General features: G+C 42.2%; 2 protein-coding genes across 2 annotated transcripts in view; both read right to left on the bottom strand.

Moving 5' to 3' along the window:
* Window positions 1-2,589, bottom strand: part of LOC109473471 — a 6,822-nt gene extending 4,233 nt beyond the window's left edge. The window contains exons 1-3 of the mRNA XM_019773332.1: window positions 2,204-2,589; window positions 1,381-1,435; window positions 214-312 (exon numbers count right to left, since the gene is read on the bottom strand). Of these exons, the coding sequence (XP_019628891.1) occupies window positions 214-312; window positions 1,381-1,435; window positions 2,204-2,341 (292 nt within the window). The 5' untranslated portion in view covers window positions 2,342-2,589. The remainder of the gene's footprint in view (window positions 1-213; window positions 313-1,380; window positions 1,436-2,203) is intronic.
* Window positions 2,590-5,531: 2,942 nt separating this feature from the next.
* On the bottom strand, window positions 5,532-13,403 carry LOC109473398. Its single transcript, XM_019773257.1, has 11 exons — window positions 13,205-13,403; window positions 11,107-11,155; window positions 10,019-10,114; window positions 9,658-9,693; window positions 9,079-9,177; window positions 8,646-8,693; window positions 8,158-8,259; window positions 7,840-7,860; window positions 7,293-7,388; window positions 6,346-6,398; window positions 5,532-5,920 (listed from the first exon to the last, which is right to left on the bottom strand). Exons 1-11 carry the CDS (start codon window positions 13,343-13,345, stop codon window positions 5,861-5,863), a joined length of 801 nt encoding a protein of 266 aa, XP_019628816.1. The 5' UTR covers window positions 13,346-13,403; the 3' UTR covers window positions 5,532-5,860.
* Between the last annotated feature and the right edge of the window lie 7,865 nt (window positions 13,404-21,268).

The raw sequence follows: 21,268 nt of genomic DNA, 5'->3' as shown, positions 1-21,268 counted from the left end.
TTTTGTTCAAAGCTAAGCTAAGCAGATACAGAAGCTGGTGTGTTACGCCTAAGGGCGGTTATACCGGCTATACAGATACAGAAGCTGGTGTGTTACGCCGAAGGGCGGCTATACCGGCTATACAGATACAGAAGCTGGTATGTTACGCCGAAGGGCGGTTATACCGGCTATACAGATACCGATACAGATTGATAATGAGAGCCTGAAACTCACTCTGCTCCGCGGCTTGCACCAGGCTCACGGCCTCGTCTGGAGAGAGCAGGACACCGATAAACGCGCGGTCACGGCAGTCCTCAAATATCACGTGCATGTCTGAAAAGAAGCGGACAAATTGATGAGCGAACAAACAAACAGATACATTTTGTAGGTGAATGATGGCCTGCACGGACGAATTAATTACTGAATGAATGAATGTGTGAATGAATGTGTGACGTAATACGTGACGTAAAGTGAACAACTTTTAATGGCCGACATTATGATCGTTTGATCATCCTATCCTACAAGATATATTTAACATATTTTAATTAGCACGTGTAAAGTTACTATTATTTTGTATTAGTGTGACACTGCGCTCCTATGAGAGGAAATAAATAAATAAAGAAAGAATGAATGCATGAATGAATGAACGAATGAAGGAATGAATGGATGAATAAACGAATAAATGAATGAACGAACGATTGAATGAATGAATGAACGAACGAATTATTTAATGAATGGATGAATAAATGAACGAACGAATTATTTAATGAATGAATGAATAAATGAATGAATGAATGAACGAATTATTTAATGAATGAATGAATGATTGATTGAACGAATGAATGAATGAACGAATGAATGAATGAACGAATGAATGAACGAACGAACGAATGAATGAATGATTTTTTGAATGGATGAATGAATGAATGAAACAAATACTAGTAGTGTTTGAAATATCCGAGTTGAGCATCAGCTCCCGAGTTATTCGAACCATCACATACTAATGGCAAGATTATGAATAATATTTGATGTAAGGGTTGAAGCTCTTGCGTTGAAGCTCTAATTCTTTCAAGCAGCCAACTAAACTATAGTGCAGTGGGCACACTTATCATTCATCGATTATCTACACCTTTGTAATTTATATATCAGTATCTTGAGTGAAATTGGCGACATGGCTAGAATAAAATTGAAACATCATGTGGGTTAAATGCATCACTTGTTTCGTGGACTTGGTAACTGATATACGGTAATGTTTTCAAACTCAGAGATACGCTTCCTAAATCTACGCTGACAAAACAGTATACCGGCCCAGTGTATGTGCCAGGGTTCTGCCTATTACACATTTGGAATTTGTACATACTAAAAAAGAAGATCAGGATTTGAAGAATGCTATCGTCTTACCTGGGAGTCCATCGTCGTCGTCCTGCCTCTTATCCTGGTCACCCTTGGGCCGGGCCTGAGGATAGAGACAAGCATGTCAGTAACTCATCTCTTGTTATCTTCTCGTCTGCTCTTCGGTATCAAAAGAGAAAATGCAAACCTGCCATAACGGGAGCAAATTGACTCTAGCACTTCTGACATAATTTCCAAGCAGATGTTTAAGAGGCCGCAAAAGACAGTGTCAAGTTGGCCAGGCCTGTATCCATTGGCCAGACTGCATCCATTTGCCACCCAACTGGTTGAATGGCCAATTTGATACTGTCTTTTGCGGCCACCTAAATATCTGCTTGGAGATTATGCTGACATGCGGTTGTTGGCTGAGTCAACATGACCATGGCACGGACATGCTCGTCGAAGCGTGTCGTGTGTGACTGTGCAGCAGAACTATGCCGTGTGCCACACAGGGAGCCATCCCGCTCAACCATGCAAAACTCTGTTCTCTGGCCTGATACAGGGTTACTAGAAAGCGAACTTTGCGGCAGTCCAAAAATCAAGTTTGCAAGAGCTGGTACGCAGGGTATCATTCCATACGCCTATGTCAAGTTGAGATCACTCTTCGAAATTCGAGTTACAACCCAGCGAATCAGTACCAGGCGGGCGAGGCGAATGTTCTCCCATACCTTGAACCTGAGTGTGTATACTGTACTTCGTTGGTCGACCCAGACGTTCGAATGCAACATCGGGCATAAAATAACAACACAATCCAATAACAAGATACGAATGTATTAGTGAGTTAGAGAACAATAAGTTAGAGAACAATTCATGGAAGAAGGCAGTACCACACCTGTTCCTGCTTCTCCTTAGCAGAGACCATCTCCTGAAGTTCCTGCAGTAACACCTTGCTGAGGTCTTTCTTGTCCAGAGCAGCGGACTCGGCCAGTACCAAGGCGGCGGCCAGAGCCGCAAACACAAGCAGGCGCATTTTGATCTCGTTCTTCTGGTACGGGCGAGGTAGAAGTTCGGTGCTTGTGTGGTAGAACTTACGTACAGGTAGAACGTAAGTACAGGTGGGTGCGCCCTTTCTTAAAATGGCAACGGCCAATCAGTGCGTACCTGGAGTTTACGCAAACGGAAAGTCACAAGATTATACCTCACCAACTAGGGATAAACATCAAGATTTGCGTCTTTGGTTGCCAAAGCGACTTACACGCTACATAAGCTGCAGAAGGGCGCGTCTTTCTCCACACCTGTGACCTTGTGATACGGGTGAGTGGTGAGTGACTGTCGAACAAAGAAAGAACATGTCAGCATAGCGATAGTCTTTACCAGACTAACTACGCTGGCTATATATAGGAGAATATTTGCCAGGGGAGTTTGGCCGCCTTGTAGGTTTGACTGGCCGCGCGGAGGGAAAGAAACTATCTCCCCGCGGCCGGACTCCCTTGGCCAATTTTACTCTCTTGTTTTTGTCGAATTCTACCATCCGTATTCCCGTAGGAAGGCCTGGTGGAGGCTAGCGATGCCAGGCGAACAATAAACATGTGAAAAGTCCTTTCCACACAATCTACAAGGATGGAAAAGACTTGTAGATACAGATGCTGTCTCAGAGATATTATTAGAATAAGCAACAACCTTTATTGTACATCCATGCGCTTCACAGGGGTGCCAGAGTATACAGTGCAATTTTACGGAATGCAGTGCAATTTCACTAGTAAAATTGCACTGTATACTAATACGATTGGATTGTATTCCGTAAAATTGCACTGATTGTTACTAATACGATTGCACTGTATTTCGTAAAATTGTACTGTATACTAATAGAAGTGTACTGTATTCCGTAAAATTGTACTGTATATTTATGTACACTATTGTTTCATTATTGTTATTGTTCATTTTGCCTATATTTGAATTGTTATGCTTACAATTCCTTATGTATGTATGTATTATTTCATATCAATTTCATTTCATCTCAATTTATGTATACTACTGTTTCATTATTGTTATTGTATCATTTTGCCCTTGTATGAATTATTTTGATAACAATTCCTTATGTATGTATATGCCTTATTTCAATTCAATTATGTTTAGTTTTGGTTAGTATAGAGGAGGAGGGCTTAGCATAAGCTAAATAAGCTTTTTTTCCCTCCTCCTGCACCTTTTTTATCCATAATTAATTTGTTATGTATAATTTTTATTGCTGTTGTGCAAATCATAAACAAACAAACAAACAAGACATTCAACTCCACCTGGAATGTTTCTATGCATCACTTCTATAAAAATATTATGAAACACAGGCCACGAGCCGGAGTGTGACCTAATTTCTATCCCTTATATAGAACTAACGATGGCTCATTACTGATAACGAGCTTGGATTATATGTGTGGGGGTTGCATCTTAAGCTCCATACAACTTGTATGAATCACATGCTTCTGTATAGGGCTTCATTAAATTTTCGAGGACCCCTTTATCTGCTGAAAGTGAGAACGTTTCTTAATTGCTCTCTCTCTCTCTCTCTCACTCTCTCTATCACACACACACACACACTCTCTCTCTCTCTCTTTCTCTCTGTCTGTGTCAATGTCTCACTCTGTCTCTCTCTATCACACACACACACACACACTCTCTCTCTCTCTCTCTCTTTCGTTCTTTCTTTCTCTCTCCCTCTCTCTCTCTCTCTGTGTCTCTGTCTATGTGTCTCTCTCTCTCTCTTTGTCTCTCTGCCTCTCTGTCTCTCTGTCTCTCTCTCTCTCTCTCTCTCTCTCTCTCCATGACACGCTTGGTCACTAGTCCCGTACCGAACCATTCCTCCGTGACAGCTGACAGGTTTCAGGTGAGTCACTTTCCTCTGTGTGTGCGTTTGTTTGTACTGGCACAGCAGCCTTTGAAAAGGTGGTCTGAAATCCTCGCTAGTCTCGGTACATTGGAAACGTCAACAATCTTGACAGTAAGCCCAGCTCAAACTCTTTGTGTCTTGAATTCTCGCAACAAAACCTCTGCAAGGGTCGAGGGAAGGACGAGGATCAGTGAAATGGGACTAAAGACAACAAATCTTTGACAGTAAAGCCCAAAAATGCAATATGGGAAGGAAGGATCATGGACATGGGAGTCGCCGACAGTTTCAATAGGATACAGGATTAAGGCCACAGCAAGTAATTTTCATGGATGACATCAGCTCGCGCATTAATTTTCGCCTGATTTTGGAAACAAAAACAAGAAATTTTGTTGCCTTCTGACAGTGGTCAACATGCCGAAAATGGGCAAAAATGTATGTTACCATGCCGGTAGGTGGATGGCAGATAACTTTGAAGAGAGGAGACCTGAACAGGTTCTGATTAAATGTTTTGTTTCTTACTTTTATGCAGTGATATGTGATGTTGGCTGTGTATATGTGACGTTCCTACTGAATGAAAACCAGTTGTACAATGATTGAGTCAAAATTTTGAATATTGTAGGAACTTTTTTTTTCGGCCCGCCTTGTTTTTTTCGTCCGCTCGCATTAGATTTGGAATCTAATGAGAATGTCATCCATAAAACTTACTTGCTGCGGCCTAAAGAAAAATTCTCGGGGGATTTCGAATCGCTAGGTAAAGTCTACGGTAGTGAGGCACTGCCGCCTGAGGGACCGAAAAAAACTTTCCCACGAACATTTCTCCACACTTCGAAGACCACGTTATTATTGGCCAATGGCTGGGTTGACTGTCACACCCGAATGCCATTTAAAAGCGGTAAAAAATGAAATCTCAAGCTTTTAAGCTTTTAAAAATCTCCAAGCTTGAATCACAGATACCTGGCACCCCGAGGGATGGCCATTGCGGCCATGTTTTAGCCTGGCGTCTGGACTAATGCTTTGTTTGTTCAAGGACAAAGGAAAGCTCCTTGGTTTGTTGCATGCTACATTCAGTAGTCGCTAGGCTACCATGGTGCATTTCTAAGTCCACATATGTTTGAAAGGGGAAGAAATGACTAATATGCTTTCCTTCATTTTCGTCCTGCTGTATTAATAATAGTAAAAGGAATTCGAAGTCACCACTTACCTCTTAAGTACCTAGTGCCAACCTGATATTCATATTGATTTTTATTTCGCTTCTAACATAGGCATTACACTTAATCTATAGCATTCGATGCAGTTAAGAGCTACAGTGTTTCTAGTCTTACAAAGAAACAAACAACAGTTTGCAGTGAGATGCTTTTTTATTTCTAGTGAAAGATAAAGAAAATATCAAATTTCAAGTATCAGCGAAGTATCATGCACTCTGGTAGGTGGTACAATTCGCAATGGTAGAGATAGAGGAGAGTCAATTTGCTGCAGTATGTACAGCTAAGAAAAAAAAAATTCATCTAAAATATTACAATTTCTAATCAATTCAAAAGATCGGAGATTTCACTATTCGTAATCCATTTATCAGAGTCGAAAATCCTTCTCAAAAAAATGATGAGAGACAGGTGTTGATGTCTATGTCTATTCTCCAATCAGTTCCGGGTCAGGGGTCAGTCCAGGTTTCTACTTCCGGTTGTTGAGGTCGCGGACGTACTCACGGAGCTTCTGCAGCACTTCGGCAATCTGTAGGTAAAATAAGACACGATTGTCGTACTATAGTCTTTCTGAGTACCATTTACTGAAATTGTTTGGCGTTGAAGGTAATAGAATTAGAAATGAAAGCTTAGAGAAGTAATATTTGCAAAGCCATTACTGTATAATTTTTACCTTTGGATATGGTCTGCTCTGTTAATTCTTACTCAAACACATTCACTTACATGTACTACTAGTATATGGTGACAGGAGCAGAGCAGACCATGAAATTGCAACATTATGTAAGCCAACACCAGTCACCATGGTGACAGACGTCAATAAATCATGTCATTGGTCAGATCAGAGGTCACTGTTTGGAGAAGAAGAGGAAGAAACAGAGCAAAAACAATATGTTTTCCTTCGGTAAATATAAATAATGTACGTACAGATGCTGATATATTGAATGAATGAAATACCTCTGTGCTCTTCTTCTTGGCCACCTCCTTCTTCTCCGGTATCGGGGAGTCAACTACAAGAGAAAATGAAACAACTCGTTGTGAACAAATAGAAAACCCAAACAACGTGACAGACGGTTTAAGTACCAACTCAGTAAGGATAAGAAATAGTCATGCCTTCGTGTTCCAGAGTTATCAACCAGGTAATGAGGAGTTCAAACACTCTTTTTCGATATTAAATGTCGTAAAGTGCACGGCACGAAACCTTGGATTCACCAGTAAAGTTAGGTTATGTTTACTTTGTTTATTTTTTAAAATAAACACTACTGGACTTTACAATGGTAGTAAATAAAAGTCTATGTGACTCTGGACTTAAGAGAGATTGTAAATGAAATCACTGGACTAGACTTTTATCTACTACAATTGTTAAGCCAATAAGTAAACATTACCTGAGTTTACTACTTTTGGTAAATCCAACTTTTCGTGCAGTGGTGGAAATATCGCTCCCACCTATGTACAGCACGTGCATATTCACCAGAGAGCTCTAATTTAACAACGCTTACACTAAGTTACAGTTAGATGTGCAAAGCTAGGTCAGGTGTAACAAACAGGTCGTTCAGTGTTGTACTGTAAGTCCTGATTTTTCACTGTACTTTAAATCTATGTTCACTGTTTTCACTGTCACTTCTGTACAGTGAACGTATCAATACGGTTAACAAATCATTCCTGGACGTTCTTTTTCCTGCACCTGTCACCACAGTGAACATATAGTTCCATGAACATGTCCATTTTTCTCAGACCGTGAAATTTGGCTACCGTGAACTTAAAGTATAACCACGGTATAACTAGCTACTGCCGGCGTGCTGCGCGTCTGAGAAGTTGGTGTGTTACGCCGAAAGCTGGCTATACCCAGTATGTTATACCGGCGATATTCAGAAAGTTGAGCGGAGGAGAGGATATAGCCTTACCGCCGAGAGCCTCGGACACTCCGGCCACGGCGTCATCGTACAGCACCAGGTGTCCCTCGTGGTACTCGCCCTTCTCCGCAGCAGCCGCATGCACACCTGCGATGTAAAGATATACAATATATGGCTTTGACAGACATGTATAACACATATGGGCAACATATTGATTATATTTAATTTTGTATAGTTTAGAGGAGGAGGGCCTTGTATAAGCATTCCATGCTTCTCCCCTCCTCCTGCACCTGTTTTATCCATGTTTTGTATTATTATTATTGTCTGTTTTGTTTATGTGCAAACTAATAAAATCAAATCAAAAATCAAACATCGACACTGTCAGATAGCAGTTTTGAATATTACGATTTTGGTCCCATATACTGGGAGTTACCCCTAGCTATTTCTATTGTATATATAGGAGTATACAGTCGTAGGGACTATTATACTGTGACGCTAAATAAATTCTTTAGAGAAATTTTTAAAACTCTAAACTGACCATCTTGCTATTGAACATAAAGAAGCTGATAAAGTAATCCTAATAACGTATAAAACTTACCAGCTTCGTCGATCACACCATCTGAAATATAAAGAAACGGCATGTATTATTTGTCTGGCGCAGAATGTACAACCCAAACGTTGATGATTTATTCCTCTAATCCTTGTTATGCTAGCAATAAAGAAGTACTTTTTAATGACGAATATTTCAACACTAGAACCACTTGGTATGGTAATGGGTATGACAATAAATGAATGATAAGATTATCACGAAAGGGTATCTGTTTACAAACACATGGGTCCCGTTATGTACGACAGTACATCACATACATGTGATTACAGAGTCTAAAGCGATCCCCGTTAGTTCAGCAGTACTCACTCTCGTCGATGTTCGCTCCGACCATGGGGATGGCGTCCACCATGGACATGCCGTACCCGGAGATGGCCAGGTCGTCCCTGCCGGCAAGGGTGGCGAGGTAGGCTGGTGGAGCGGACGGCATCCATGTTAGTACGTACTTACATCATTGACTTTGGATCGGACGGCATACATGTTAATACGTACTTCACATCATTGACTTTGGAACGGACGTTACCCATGTTAGTACGTACTCACATTGACTAACTTTGGATCGGACGGCATCCATGTTAGTACGTACTCACATTGACTATTAAACTTTTAGAACGGACGGGCATCCACCGTTAGTAGATCCTCGTTCGCTGCACTCACTCGGTGGCTTTATTCGGTGGTTATAGCAACTAACAAGGCTTTATCACACCATATTCACCTCGGGGCGGGTGATTAACTCTTAATTAATCAATTGAAAGGTGTTTATTGACACTTCGCGACAGGTAAAACGCCGAACATACCTGAAATGTCGCATCCAGTTCCATCGTAAGAGCATGGTGGTGGGTCAGCTGCAAAAGAGAGAGATAATATATGGCATTACCAGCTTGGTCCATACGGCAAAGCAGTTGCACAAATGTACGCACACACGTGCGCACACATCCATACATAAACACACGTGCGCACACATACATACACACACACGTGCGCACACATACAAAACACACGAACGTGCGCACACATACATACACACGAACGTGCGCACACATACATACACACACGCGCGCGCGCGCACACACACACACACACACACACACACACACACACACACATACATACATGTACGCACACACGCGCACTCGACATACACACACACGTACACACACACACACACATTACATATCACATACATACAAACGCGTGCGCGCAAATATAAATTGTATACATTCTTCCTACCTCCGTACAGGCAGGCCACAGCGGCGATAGCCTCGTCAGTTGACATGAGGTATCCCATCATCCAGTCGTCCCTCCCCTCAAAGAAGAACGCCCCCATGTCTGAGGAACGTACACATTTGGTACGTTACGAATTCAGCACAATATGTTGAGTCATCTTCAATACGCCTGAAAATTCATCACTTTTTTTTGTTGTGTTGTCTGTCATGTTGACAAAAAATGTACCGCAACTAGAAAAGGTAAATTGTAGATTGTATAATAGTCGATGTATGTACTTTCACTCAACCCAATCTAGTACACAGTACGATACATTCCATGAATTATTGTCATGTCTTACTACCATATCTGCTTACGTAGGTCAATTTCTGTACACTTTATTTCATAAGCGAGACCATATCATCAATACATGAACATATTGTAACTCATATACTGTATAGATAGTAGTTTGTAGTAAGAAATGTAATAAGATAGTTTAGTTTTGTAGTGTTGTATTACTGCCACACATTGTACCATGTACGATTGTCGAGCAATAAGGTTCATTCATTCTACAAGACTTTACTATGAATGAAATGCAATACTCACGGTAGATGTTTACTCCCTCCGCAATCCAGCCGTCAGCTAGTAAAAATAACAACACGTTTAGAAATAGCGAATCAAAGCTTTATTTTTGATACTGTGAAGGAAAGCTTGCATTCAATTTTACCCAAAATAGGACAGTTTTGCGGTGAAAACTCCTATCAAGAGCTGGATGATACATAAATTCATTCCAATGAATATATTTCAAAGCGAACAACCGGTCAACGCCAATTCTGCCCGTAACGCTTTGCTGATTGTTGACTTAAACATGTCTTATCTGTCATAACTGATACACAATGCAGTAAGTACTACCGTTCTTTAAAAAAATGAGTCAACGTATACGAAAAGCTGCAATGTCTAAACTTACATTCCTCGGCAGCCGTCACCAGCCAGACAGCGGCGTAGGGCTCCAGACGGGCCCCCAGGAAGGCATAACCGCTCCCGTCAAAGGCGATCTCCACGTCTGAAACAATGAAAGTAGGGAGGGTGAGAGACTACTCTCATCCACTAGACTCTAAGAGTAAAGAGAGGAGAAGGGGGCAAGGACTCGAGGTACCTTGTTCCCCCTGAATGTGCGACTGCTACAGGGAGACAGCTCAGGAACAGCAACATGTTCACTTTGCCTAAGGCTAGGACTCTACGCCTGAAAAAGTCTTTATTACATTGTGCAGTAAGACTCTACAATGACAGTGACAATGACTGATATTTGAAAACCTATGTCGGCTATCTCCTGTTGTAGAGTGAATGGTGTTTGTACATATTTGTATACGTATAGTGTGTTTCTGTGTACCTGTCCTGTCTTGTTTTTTTAACAAATTGTAAAAATCGAATACATAATTCAGGGATGCATTAGCATTCCCTGCTTTTGTACGATTTTGTTGGATTGAATAAATTGAAATTGAATCTGGAAATGAACTGTTGATCGGAACCTTGCAGAGATGGGATCGACGCTGCAAATATACAAAAAGCATTGGAAGACATCGTCCGCCATACATGTATAATGATAGTAACGATGTTTGTCAGTGAAGACCTGCCTTTCATTGTAGCATCATAATCTGTAGATTGATGTCAACGTGGTTTGAAAACATACATCGAAAATAATCATACCAAATGTTTAGAGAGCTAATATGACATTTGTACATTTCATTCTTTTCCAGTCATAGTTTGCATGCGCATATACTGAAGTTTATTGCGAATTCATGCCCGGGCCCGGGCTAATTGCAAATTACAAACATAAAAGATCAATCAAACGTAGTATAAAATAACTAAAATCTACATGATAAAAGGTAGTTGTCTAGAGCTATAGATATGTCTAAAACTATGTCTAATAGGGGGTTTGACTTCTCTTTTTTAGACCATGGAAGACGTTATATATACATGCTAAACCAGTACTCATTTCTTTGATGAAAGCTTTTAGTTTGACTTAAAGTGATAGTTCTTCGTCTTCTTCCTTACCTGGGAGACCATAGTCATCACCTTCTTCGCGTTTCTTCTGCCCCGCGCCCTGAAATAAGGAAGGGAAGGTCAGAACCCTTATATTTATAGTAGATTTCTTATTACATGTTTGCCCCCACGTTCGTATATGTGGGTTATCTAATACCAGTTTAACACTGCCTTGATAACCTGTGTCTTGACCTGTTGTCATTGCCAAGAAAGAAAGAAAGAAAGAAAGAAAACCCGTCATCGATCAACCTCCTTGCATTGACACATAAACACTCCCCATTGAGTGAGGGGGCACGATTATCAGTATCTGTTACAGGCTGTTGTAAAACCATAGTATCGTTTTTTATCATTCATAAGCTTTTTACTGTCTGCCAAGTGTAGTCTGGAACCCGGGATTTGAGTGCAGCTCCAAGATTGCAAAGACGCATGGCAACCTAAGCCACGCTTTAAAAACCTTCTCCCGCCTTGCTTTGTTAAACAAAGAAGAGGTTCTCGCTCCCTTGCTTGCAGATAATGAGCGAACCGAGCCGCAACACTTGAGGCGTAATGAGTTGTGTGGACATGGGACTAGCTGGAGCGATAAAGGCTGGAACACCTAAGATGTGTGCAATTTTTTAAATTCAGAATCACATGTACAGTGATGAATACAAATAAAAGGACATGGACTAAGTGACTGCTAACTCAAGTTAGGTACAACTTATATTCTCGCAGCCACTTTTACAATGGAAAAAGGCGTTTACAATACATTTGAAAAACTATGGATAGCATGAGTCAAACCTCCCATCCCAGAAGAGAAGGAAAGCATAGCACATACAACTAGAAGCGTTTTGTTTCTGTGATGTAGTTTTGCGCGGCTAACATAATTTCACAGTGAATGTCATGGGAACAAACGTGCGATTTGTGCACGGTCTGGAAAGAATTCAACACGCATGTGTGTCGGTCCCGTTATAACACGAGTAACAGAATCTGAGGCGAAAATTAACAAAAACACGTCTGCGATCTGGAATAAAGCAAAAGCGACTGTAGCACTCGAAGAAATCTTGGGGTTGTGAAAAAAAATAGAGTAATGTCGGAGCAACGTCGGAACAACGTCGGAGCAACGTCGGAACAACGTCGGAGTTGACCAACATTTAACACGTTGATCCGGATTCTGCATACATAATAAACAGACACGAAGCAAGGTCTAAATAACAAATATATTGAGTTCGATATTGCGGAAAAAAGCTGATCCAAAATACTGGACGAAATACGAGATTTCGTGATTTGGATAGAAGCTGAAGCTAACCTAGAATGTAACGTGAGTGAGTAAATGAGTACGCGTGGGAGAATACTTTATGACGCCATCAACAGATGATGAAAGCTCAGGAGAACTCGGCGAAGCCGCGTGCGGGATAATGAGCTCTGTGCCTGCGGGTTTGTAAGATGTGAAGGCCATCCCGACTGGAACTGGAATTAAAGGGGTAGTAAAGTCTTTGTGGGGTCGTTTGGCGTAGCGGCAGAGTGCTCGACTCGGACAAGATCTAGAGGTCCTGGGTTCGAGTCCTCACATGCCACCGATTTTGTGCCCTTGGGAAAGGCACTTTACACGACTCTCCTCACTTCACTCAGGTGAAAATGAGTCCCCTGTGTTGGTGGCGGCACTAATATAAGTTGATAAAACTTGAGTGTGCCGTCACCACGTCTTGTGACTACATGTTGGAATATAAAAAAAGTCTTTGATCGTAAGGCAAGCCAAGCTCTAACACTGGGGAGATATATATAGTAAGAAATGTGTTTTTCTCAGTTTAATGGCAACAAGAGAAGAGCCGTAAGCGCCTACACAACCCATGCCCAGAAAGTGGAGACAACACGGAACGCAAAACCTGCGAAGGGGGCACCTGCCACAGAAACGGGATGCAGTCGCGAATGGGAACCATGAAAAGTTCGCTAAAGCGGCATTTCAACTTATTAAGTTCTCCAGCGGTGATACTTATATCAATGAATTATTTGTGATTTTGAAAACTTTTATCCGTCCGAGCAAAAGGTTGGAGAAAGAACCTCTCTAAAAACGATAACATCACGTCATGATAATACAAACTGTACATAAAAAAAAAACAAGAGAAGAGCGTACCGCAGCCTCCTCCTTAGCCTTGGCGGCCTCCAGCTTCTGAAGTTCCGCTACCAGCGTTCCTCCCAAGCCTTTCTTCTGCTTGGAAGGGGCGGACTCAGTCAGGGCCAGGACGGCCAGAGCGACGACCACAAACACACGCATGTCGACTTTTCTTCTGTTCCTTCTGGAGTCGGGAGTTGAAGAGATGACCAGACTGGGCAGCGCGCGCTCCTTTTAAGCACTGGTGGTCCTTATGTGGGCGTGGTCTTTCACGCAACTCCGGACACTGAAGACCCTACCTCCCATGGCATTCTCCAACTGGAGCGCATCTGACCATTGTTGCTAAATTTCACGAATGAGCAGATTTTGTAGGTTGTGTCGCGGTTGCTAGCAAACCATGCACGCTACACTGGCAAAAGAAACAAGCTTTTTTTTCCTGCGATGTAGCTTTGTATCATGGAGACATAGCAACTCTTCTGTACGATTATCTGCTTGTTTATTTTACAATCCTAAGGCATTCGATCTATTGAATTGAGTTGGGAGAGGGAGAGAGATAGAGAGAGAGAGAGAGAGAGAGAGAGAGAGATTTGAGTGAATTAGGAAGGGCATCTAACCATTTTGTTTGTCCTTTGAATGGGGTTTTAACTCGCTAGTGACCGATAGGACGTTGCCGTCATGGTAAAGTAACACGAACGTGTGTTCTCAAGCCTAACTTCTTATGACCGCATCTCTAAGTTATCCGCGCCCAACTGGTCACATGTCGCGGGCGAACAACGCTCTTTCACAGGGCGACAAGGATCGAAAGATTTTCGCTCGCCTGACTGACAGCTTGTGAACAGTTTGCTTGAACGTATTGACGGTATTTTGAGCAAAGAAACATCCCAAAACCATGCATTACAAACAAAGCATAACAACGAACACGTAAGCATGGTGACGATGAACCTCGAGCTGTATTGTATACATACGTCTACGCACTTGGTATATGTGATATATTCTATACTTCCTAAGTCTTTTCAAAATGTCATTGACAGATGGTTATTTTCTTGGGAGAGGAGACTTTCCTGCAAGCAATGTTGAAGTGCACCTACCCGGAACACTTTTCTCTACTCAAGACACTTTTATCTGTCCACCTGTACACATACTGTGGTACAACACAAGTGACCGCGCCTTCACTACTGGAGCCCGCTAGGACAATTTTTTATATATTCCAACATCTGATCACAGGACGTGGTGACGGCACACTCAAGTTTTTCAACTTATATTAATGCCGCCACCAACACAGGGGACAATACAATACTCATTTTCACCTGAGTGAAGTGAGGAAAGTCATGTAAAGTGCGCGCTTTCCCAAGGGCACAAGATCGGTGGCATGTCAGGACTCGAACCCGGGACCTCTTGATTCCGAGTCGAGCACTCTGCCGCTACGCTACACGACCCCACAACAACTTTAACACTTCTTTAAAAAGAACGGAGATATATATATAGTCATCATGGTTGGTAGTGAACAAGAAAACCAAGCAGTATTATAGTTACACTCATGCTTTCCCTTTAATATGACACATGGTCTTGATAGGTACATTCCACTAGCCTCTACCAGGCACCGCGGATCGCTGGAAAAATAGTAGAAATTGGCCGAAAAAAAGGGAAAGTATATCCTGGGCCATAGAAGATCCAATGTGCGACCCACGGGTATACTATCCCTTTATTTTGGCCAATTTCTACTATTTTTCCAGCGATCCGCGGTGCCTGGTAGAGGCTACTAACATTCCACATGCTCGCCACTTCTGACCCTACTGACCCGACCCATCAAAGGGCGGCCGCCGCCATACTGACCACCATAGTGTTGACGGAGAAAAGGGTTTTGAGGTATCAAAGCGCTCACCGACCCTGAATTTTAGACAGCAAAATACCTCTCCCCATCATGGGAAGTTAGAGTGGGTACTTGTCAGGAATGCGTCATTCTCAAACGGAAGAATGAAAAAAACCGGTAGGGCAAACTTGACGTCATCTACTTACTGTGTGCTGACCACACCTCGTCTTAAATTTTCTCCCCTTAGGCCACAGCACGTAAATTTTATGGATGACATCCTCCGCAGACTCTAAATCTAATGCGAGCAGGCGAAAAAAAACAAAGCGGGCCGAAAAAGCAAGGTTCCTACTTTAAAATTTTGACTCAATCATTGTACAAATGGTTTTGATTCAGTGGGAACATCACATACACTCAGCCAACATCACATATCACTGCATCAAAGTAAAAAAACAACATTAAATCAGAGCCTTTTCTTGTCTCCTCTCTTTATAGTTATCTGCCATCCACCTTCTGTCCTTCTGTCATGGCAACAGACATATTTGCCCATTTTCGGCATGTTGACCACTGTCAGAAGGCAACAAAATTTCTTGTTTTTCCCCAAAAAATCAGGCGAAAATTAAAGCGCGTGCTGATGTCATCCATAAAAATTACTTGCTGTGGCCTAACCTCTCACTAATCTGAAAGTGTTAGTCGTCGTGGTAACTTGACACTGAAGATCCCTTAAAACTTTAAGCATCTTTCTAAGACGGATAAGGCACTATACGGGAATATTTACGCCTTAAGGATGTGAAAAAGACTCTTCATTGTCATTTTTGCTAAGCCCTAAGAGCTTTTTGACTAGTGGACCACCTCCTATGGTCGTCTTGGCCATTTCTACTTAATGTTGGTTCTGATATTAGGAATACTTAACAGAAAGAAATCCCAGATGAATATCAAAATTTATACAAAGATAAGAGCTGATGAATCAAATACACGATTTTGAGACATCGCCTAATTTTTTATTAGACCTACAATGTGATGTAATAGAGTTTGTAACATCCAAATGACCAGGAGAGTTTAGCCAGTGTAGAGTTTTAAAAAAAGGACTGACTCTCCTGACCAACTATTTCCTTTTTTTACCGAATTCTAGGATCCGTACCCCCGTAGGAAGGCCTGGTGGAGGCTAGCTTCTGCCAACTATTTCCCTTTTTACCGAATTCTAGGATCCGTACCCCCGTAGGAAGGCCTGGTGGAGGTTAGCTTCTGCCAACTATTTCCCTTTTTTACCGAATTCTAGGATCCATACCCCCGAAGGAAGGCCTAGTGGAGGCTAGCGTCTGGCAGTCATAACCACACTACTTCAGAAAGGGTTGGTGAGGTCTCTTGTTTGCGCAGCCACACTCCAAGGTTACCGGCCCAACACCTTCTTCACTCCGCTATGCTCGGTCGACGGAGAAATCTTTAGCTCACAGACGCGACATGCTCCTCTGGCGTAGCACAATTGTGTTGTATCAGCAAGCGTGTTGTGTTTGCGAAGCCTCCCGACGCACATGAATACAACAAAGTTAAGACCCGACCCTCCTTAACGTTCGCCCGACCGGTCGTCTTGGGGATTAAGACGCTGTAAAAAAAACTTACATAAAATCTAAAGAGATGCTGGCATTGTCACAAAGAACAGAAGTGTTATTCATAACGTTATATAACGTTAATTGTTTGCATTTCTTTATTGTGGTTAAACGTGTACTGTAACGTCGTTACGTTTACTTAGAAGAAAGTCGCATACAGATTTTGTTTGTTACGATAAGTGTGGTGGGTTCTTTAACATGCGTGGGGTGTGGGGACCTGCATTTAACGTCCTATCCGAGGGACGTCCCTAACCGAAGCTAGGTACTCATTTCCACCTGAGAGAAGTGAGGAAACTCGTGTTAAGTGCCTTTCCCGAGGGCACAAGATCGGTGACATGGGCAGGGTTCGAACCCGCGACCTCTGGGTGTGAGCCGAACGCGCTACCGACCCCACTCAGATTAGTGTATAAAAGGACTGGTTGAATAAATGAAGAAGAAAAAAACTAATGAGGGAAAGGATGATGTGAAAATTGGGGCATCGCGGAGATGTGAATCTAAATTTAGCGAAAAATGACTGGCTGAATAAAGTCAAGTCAAGTCAATCTTAATTGCACAACAATTGTAACAGGTACAATGCATGGCAAACTCTTCAGTACTACATATCTAGCTAGCATCTACTCTCACGTCTACAGTATTACCTAGAAGTTTTATGTATCGAAAATAACCTTCTATTTCAAAAGTTGATATAGTACATGTATATATATGGAACATGGCTTACATGATAATGTACAAGTTTTTATATATGACTGCATAAACTAGAGTGTAAATGAATAAGAAAAAATCAATGAAAGAACTATGTGAAATATTGGAATATCGCGAAAAAAAATAATCTAACTTGACTATATATCATAAAGCCATCGATAGCAGATATCCATCACACAAATCACTGAGACAGCAAAGGCATCGATCAGTGAGCCAAATTTATCTCAGAAATCTAGATCTGTTCATCCTAGAGGCCGTTGAACTTGTAGTCATGCGCGAATGAGTCATAACGTTACGTCGCTCTGTCGGACGATATACTAAGGTTGTCAAAAACAACATGTCACTTCTGCCACCAAGTCTTGGATCAAACCGCGTATGTAATGACCAACCTTTAGATACCCGTTAAGATATAAGTTATGAAACATTTTGGATATATAACCATCCCCCGAGGCTACGTAAGAACTACTGAACGATATCCATGTCTGCACATTGTCGTCAGGCTCACTAGTTGGCTCATTAGGAGGCCTGACTGAGGTTCTATAATTAACAAGCACCGTCAAAGACCGCTTAATGAAGTGAAAAACGTGTGCTAAGGAGAGACATAATCGACACTGATTGGTATCTACTAGTATTATACAAGACCTCACAAGCTATTGATAGAACCCTCCCACATTTCTTTCTAGAAGGATCTTCGTTGTTCGAAAATACCCTGGAGATGGAAGTTGGAACACAGGCGTAAGAAAAGACGGCAATCTTGGTTGATTATAACCTTGTGTTTCATTTCTCCCAATATAGAGAGACATAATAGAGACTAATTGGTATCTATTATACAAGACCTCACAAACTATTGATAGAACCCCACCACATGTCTTTCTAGAAGGATCTTCGTTGTGTGAAAATACCCTGGGGATGGAAGTTGGAACACAGGCGTAAGAAAAGACAAAACTTGTGTTTCTTTTGTCCCAAAATAGAGAGGCATAATCGATATTACTGATTGGTTTCTATTATATAAAACCTCACAAAGTATTGATAGAACCCTCCCACATTCCACAATCTTGGTTATTTTTCTTTTGTTCAAATATAACAAATATAATATTCGTGCTCTCGTTATCGAAATCGCAAAACCGTCTTTTTCATTTTTAGGCTGTTTCATTCTCATATCCACAATCCCGCATAAGATTTGTAGTTCAGAGAGTGCCATCCATAAAATAATACGTAAATTACAACCTGTCGTTTTAAGGGAACATGCGCCGTACGGTCTGTGAAAAACCAAGCAGGGTCCTGGACCAAATGGACTAAAGCTGAAGGCATATTGTTAGTTCAGACCATAACCCTAACTGATTGGTCATTACGTATATTAGGGGATGCCTCTGGTGATGAGATGTTTGCCGTGCCAGGTATACCAAACGTGCTGTCTCCCATGTCAGCCACCATGCCGTGCTGTACAGTCTGAGGGTCTGCATGGGGGTAGTGATTACGAATTACGCAAAATTTCCGCGAATTAAAGTCTCAGAGCTGATTACGACTTTACGCTTTGCGGTTATTGTTCTATTACGAATTACGTTGATTTTGGGCCATGGGGTAGCCTACGGATTGCGTAGACTAAAAAGGCCTGATTACGCCTCACGAAAAAGGGCATGCAGGCCTCCCACTCTGGGTATGTCTCACCTGTCGTGGTTTCCAATACAATCTCTACCCAACACACGGGCCGATAGAGTTACAGTCACGCAACATGCATGGCCAGACACAGACATGTTCCTCGTGTGCTGATTGTTTGTACGGTGCACGTAATGTATGAGTAGCGTATTACATTGACAAGACGCGCTGTTAACCGTCTGGAATTCGCAGACTTTCATTTCTCTCTGACCAGAACATAACTTGATGTTAGAAATTCCAGACCTCTCTCCTTTTCAGGGATCCGGACCAACATTGAGATACTGACCCATAGGTCATGCACTGGACATCGCACTGTAATATAATACATGCATCTAATAGTTTCATCTGCTTGGTAAATGGATGGATATGGTTAATCTTCGTTTTATGCAACCAAAGTCTGGAGTTACATCAGGACGTTTCTGTAGTCCTTACGTGACGAAACACGAAAAACACTTGGAAAGCAGCCTTGGCGCTGCAGCGCCACCTGCCAAAATGTTACAGGTACTGCAGACGTTGGCTATGGTGTAGGGAGAACCAAGTGTAGCCAGTTGTAATCTCCAAGCAGATTCGGTGGGGCAAGGGGACTTTAACCTGTTGGCCGCCTGTATCCATTGGCTAGGAGAATATTTGCAGCTCAGGACTGCCCCCTAGCGGAAAGTGTTTGAAGGTCTCGACCAGGCCTAAAATCGTTTGCCACCGGGGACACTGGAGAAGCCGCTTGGCTACCGATTCTCTCTATTGATTGATAACGGGGTTAGGCAGCAGGGGAAAGGTGGAATCGTTAACGTTAACTACGTAAGTGTTAACGGGCCTAAATTTCCCCTCCTAGCTCTGATTGGCGGATGTTTTTCCGCCAATGAGATATAGGAGGTTACCATGTAATCTTATCTTTCAAATAGCTCTGTTAGCATTTAATTTAACATTTTAATGTCTTGGGGTGGTGGGACTACGGCGCACAGATGTCAACTTTGTATATTTAAATGTTCATTGTACCTTTTTGTTGTGTGGCGCTGTTAATATAAGTTGTTAACTTGAGCGCAGCGCCACACTGTCCTTGTTATGTTTTTATGAATAAAAAAAGTAGGTGGAAGCCTTTATAGTATAAATTAAAATGCCAATACTTGCTTCCTTACACGGCTGCTGTTACTTGTACAGTAATGATAACTTATTAATAAAATACTGTTGTATAAGACCTAGCTACAGAGCTAGAGTACACGTAGCCTCCTATAGTCCTTGAACTTTTCGCACGAGAAATCCCCATCTCTAGACACTAGCCTGAACTTGTTTTTGTCATGTAAGGTTTGAAATCGATATCTCTCTGAGTTCAGACATATTCGTATTGCGTCTTTGCGTCTTTGCTTCTGGTTCGAAACACAGTCTGACGTCATGCACCAGGAATCCCCGTGCCGCCACCAAACTTCAACTGCTTCCTTGTATCTTCTTACCGAGTAGTTTGTTTGTTTCGCATAACCGGTAAACCACCTTTAGGCGTAACACACCAGTTTTGTACATGTACGTACATGTACAAGCTGCGTAAGATCGGTACCGGACTGTAAGGTTTGAACCACTCACACCGGGAAGGTCCCCTGCTCTTTTCGACAAGTGCGGTTGGTTCTTTAACGTGCGTGTGGTGTGGCTCTCCCCAAACACGGGACCTCCATTTAACGTCCTATCTTAGGGACAAGTGGTTGCACCTGTTGTCTGTTTTGTCTTAAGACGCGTCTTCTGACGTCACGGGGAATCCCCGTGCCACCACCGACTCTCACTTGTTTCCTTGTACGTCACAATAGCGTTAAGTGTGGTGACCAATCGCGTGAGAGGACTTCTCTATTCAAATGTAGCCATGCGTGTCAGATCTGGCCTTACTAATCAGTAGAGGTGTGTCGCTGCGCCAGACACAAGCGAGCTGTCAAACTCTCGTGCTGGTCGTGCTGTACGGCTGTCGTGCTGTACTACCCGAGAGACGACGGCTGTGAACGTGTGATTGACTGTACTACTAGCTGTACCGCCACACAGCAAGAGAAAACCAGGTAAGCATCGCCTAATACCACCTTAATCTATTTCTCTATTTGAGTTCTGTGCAATAATGCTCGCCGGAGGGCGTTCTGAGTCTCGTTGTCGTCCTGTTTTTCTAGTTCCATTTTCGGACCAAAGGGGTCATGATAACACAAGCTACATGGCGCTGCTCGTAGATTTGGACAGATAATCCAAGTTTTACCTCGTCAATGCGTGTGTTTTCCAAACTTTCGGACTGAGTGTTAGCTACTTCGTAATTATTCCTAACGTTAGGGCCAATATGCAAGAGTTTACTAC

This window comes from Branchiostoma belcheri, unplaced genomic scaffold (genome assembly GCF_001625305.1).
Source record: "Branchiostoma belcheri isolate BF01 breed outbred unplaced genomic scaffold, Haploidv18h27 scaffold3, whole genome shotgun sequence".
Taxonomy (NCBI): domain Eukaryota; kingdom Metazoa; phylum Chordata; class Leptocardii; order Amphioxiformes; family Branchiostomatidae; genus Branchiostoma; species Branchiostoma belcheri.
Note: the sequence above shows the minus strand (reverse complement) of the source record. Positions and strands in the feature narration are given on the sequence as shown.

Coding starts and splice junctions, on each gene's coding strand:
- LOC109473398 (XM_019773257.1), bottom strand. CDS start 13,345: ATGCGTGTGTTTGTGGTCGTCGCTCTGGCCGTCCTGGCCCTGACTGAG. Junction 9,178..9,657: donor GGAGGGAGTAAACATCTACC/GTGAGTATTGCA, acceptor TACGTTCCTCAG/ACATGGGGGCGTTCTTCTTT. Junction 8,694..9,078: donor TGTGGCCTGCCTGTACGGAG/GTAGGAAGAATG, acceptor TCTCTTTTGCAG/CTGACCCACCACCATGCTCT.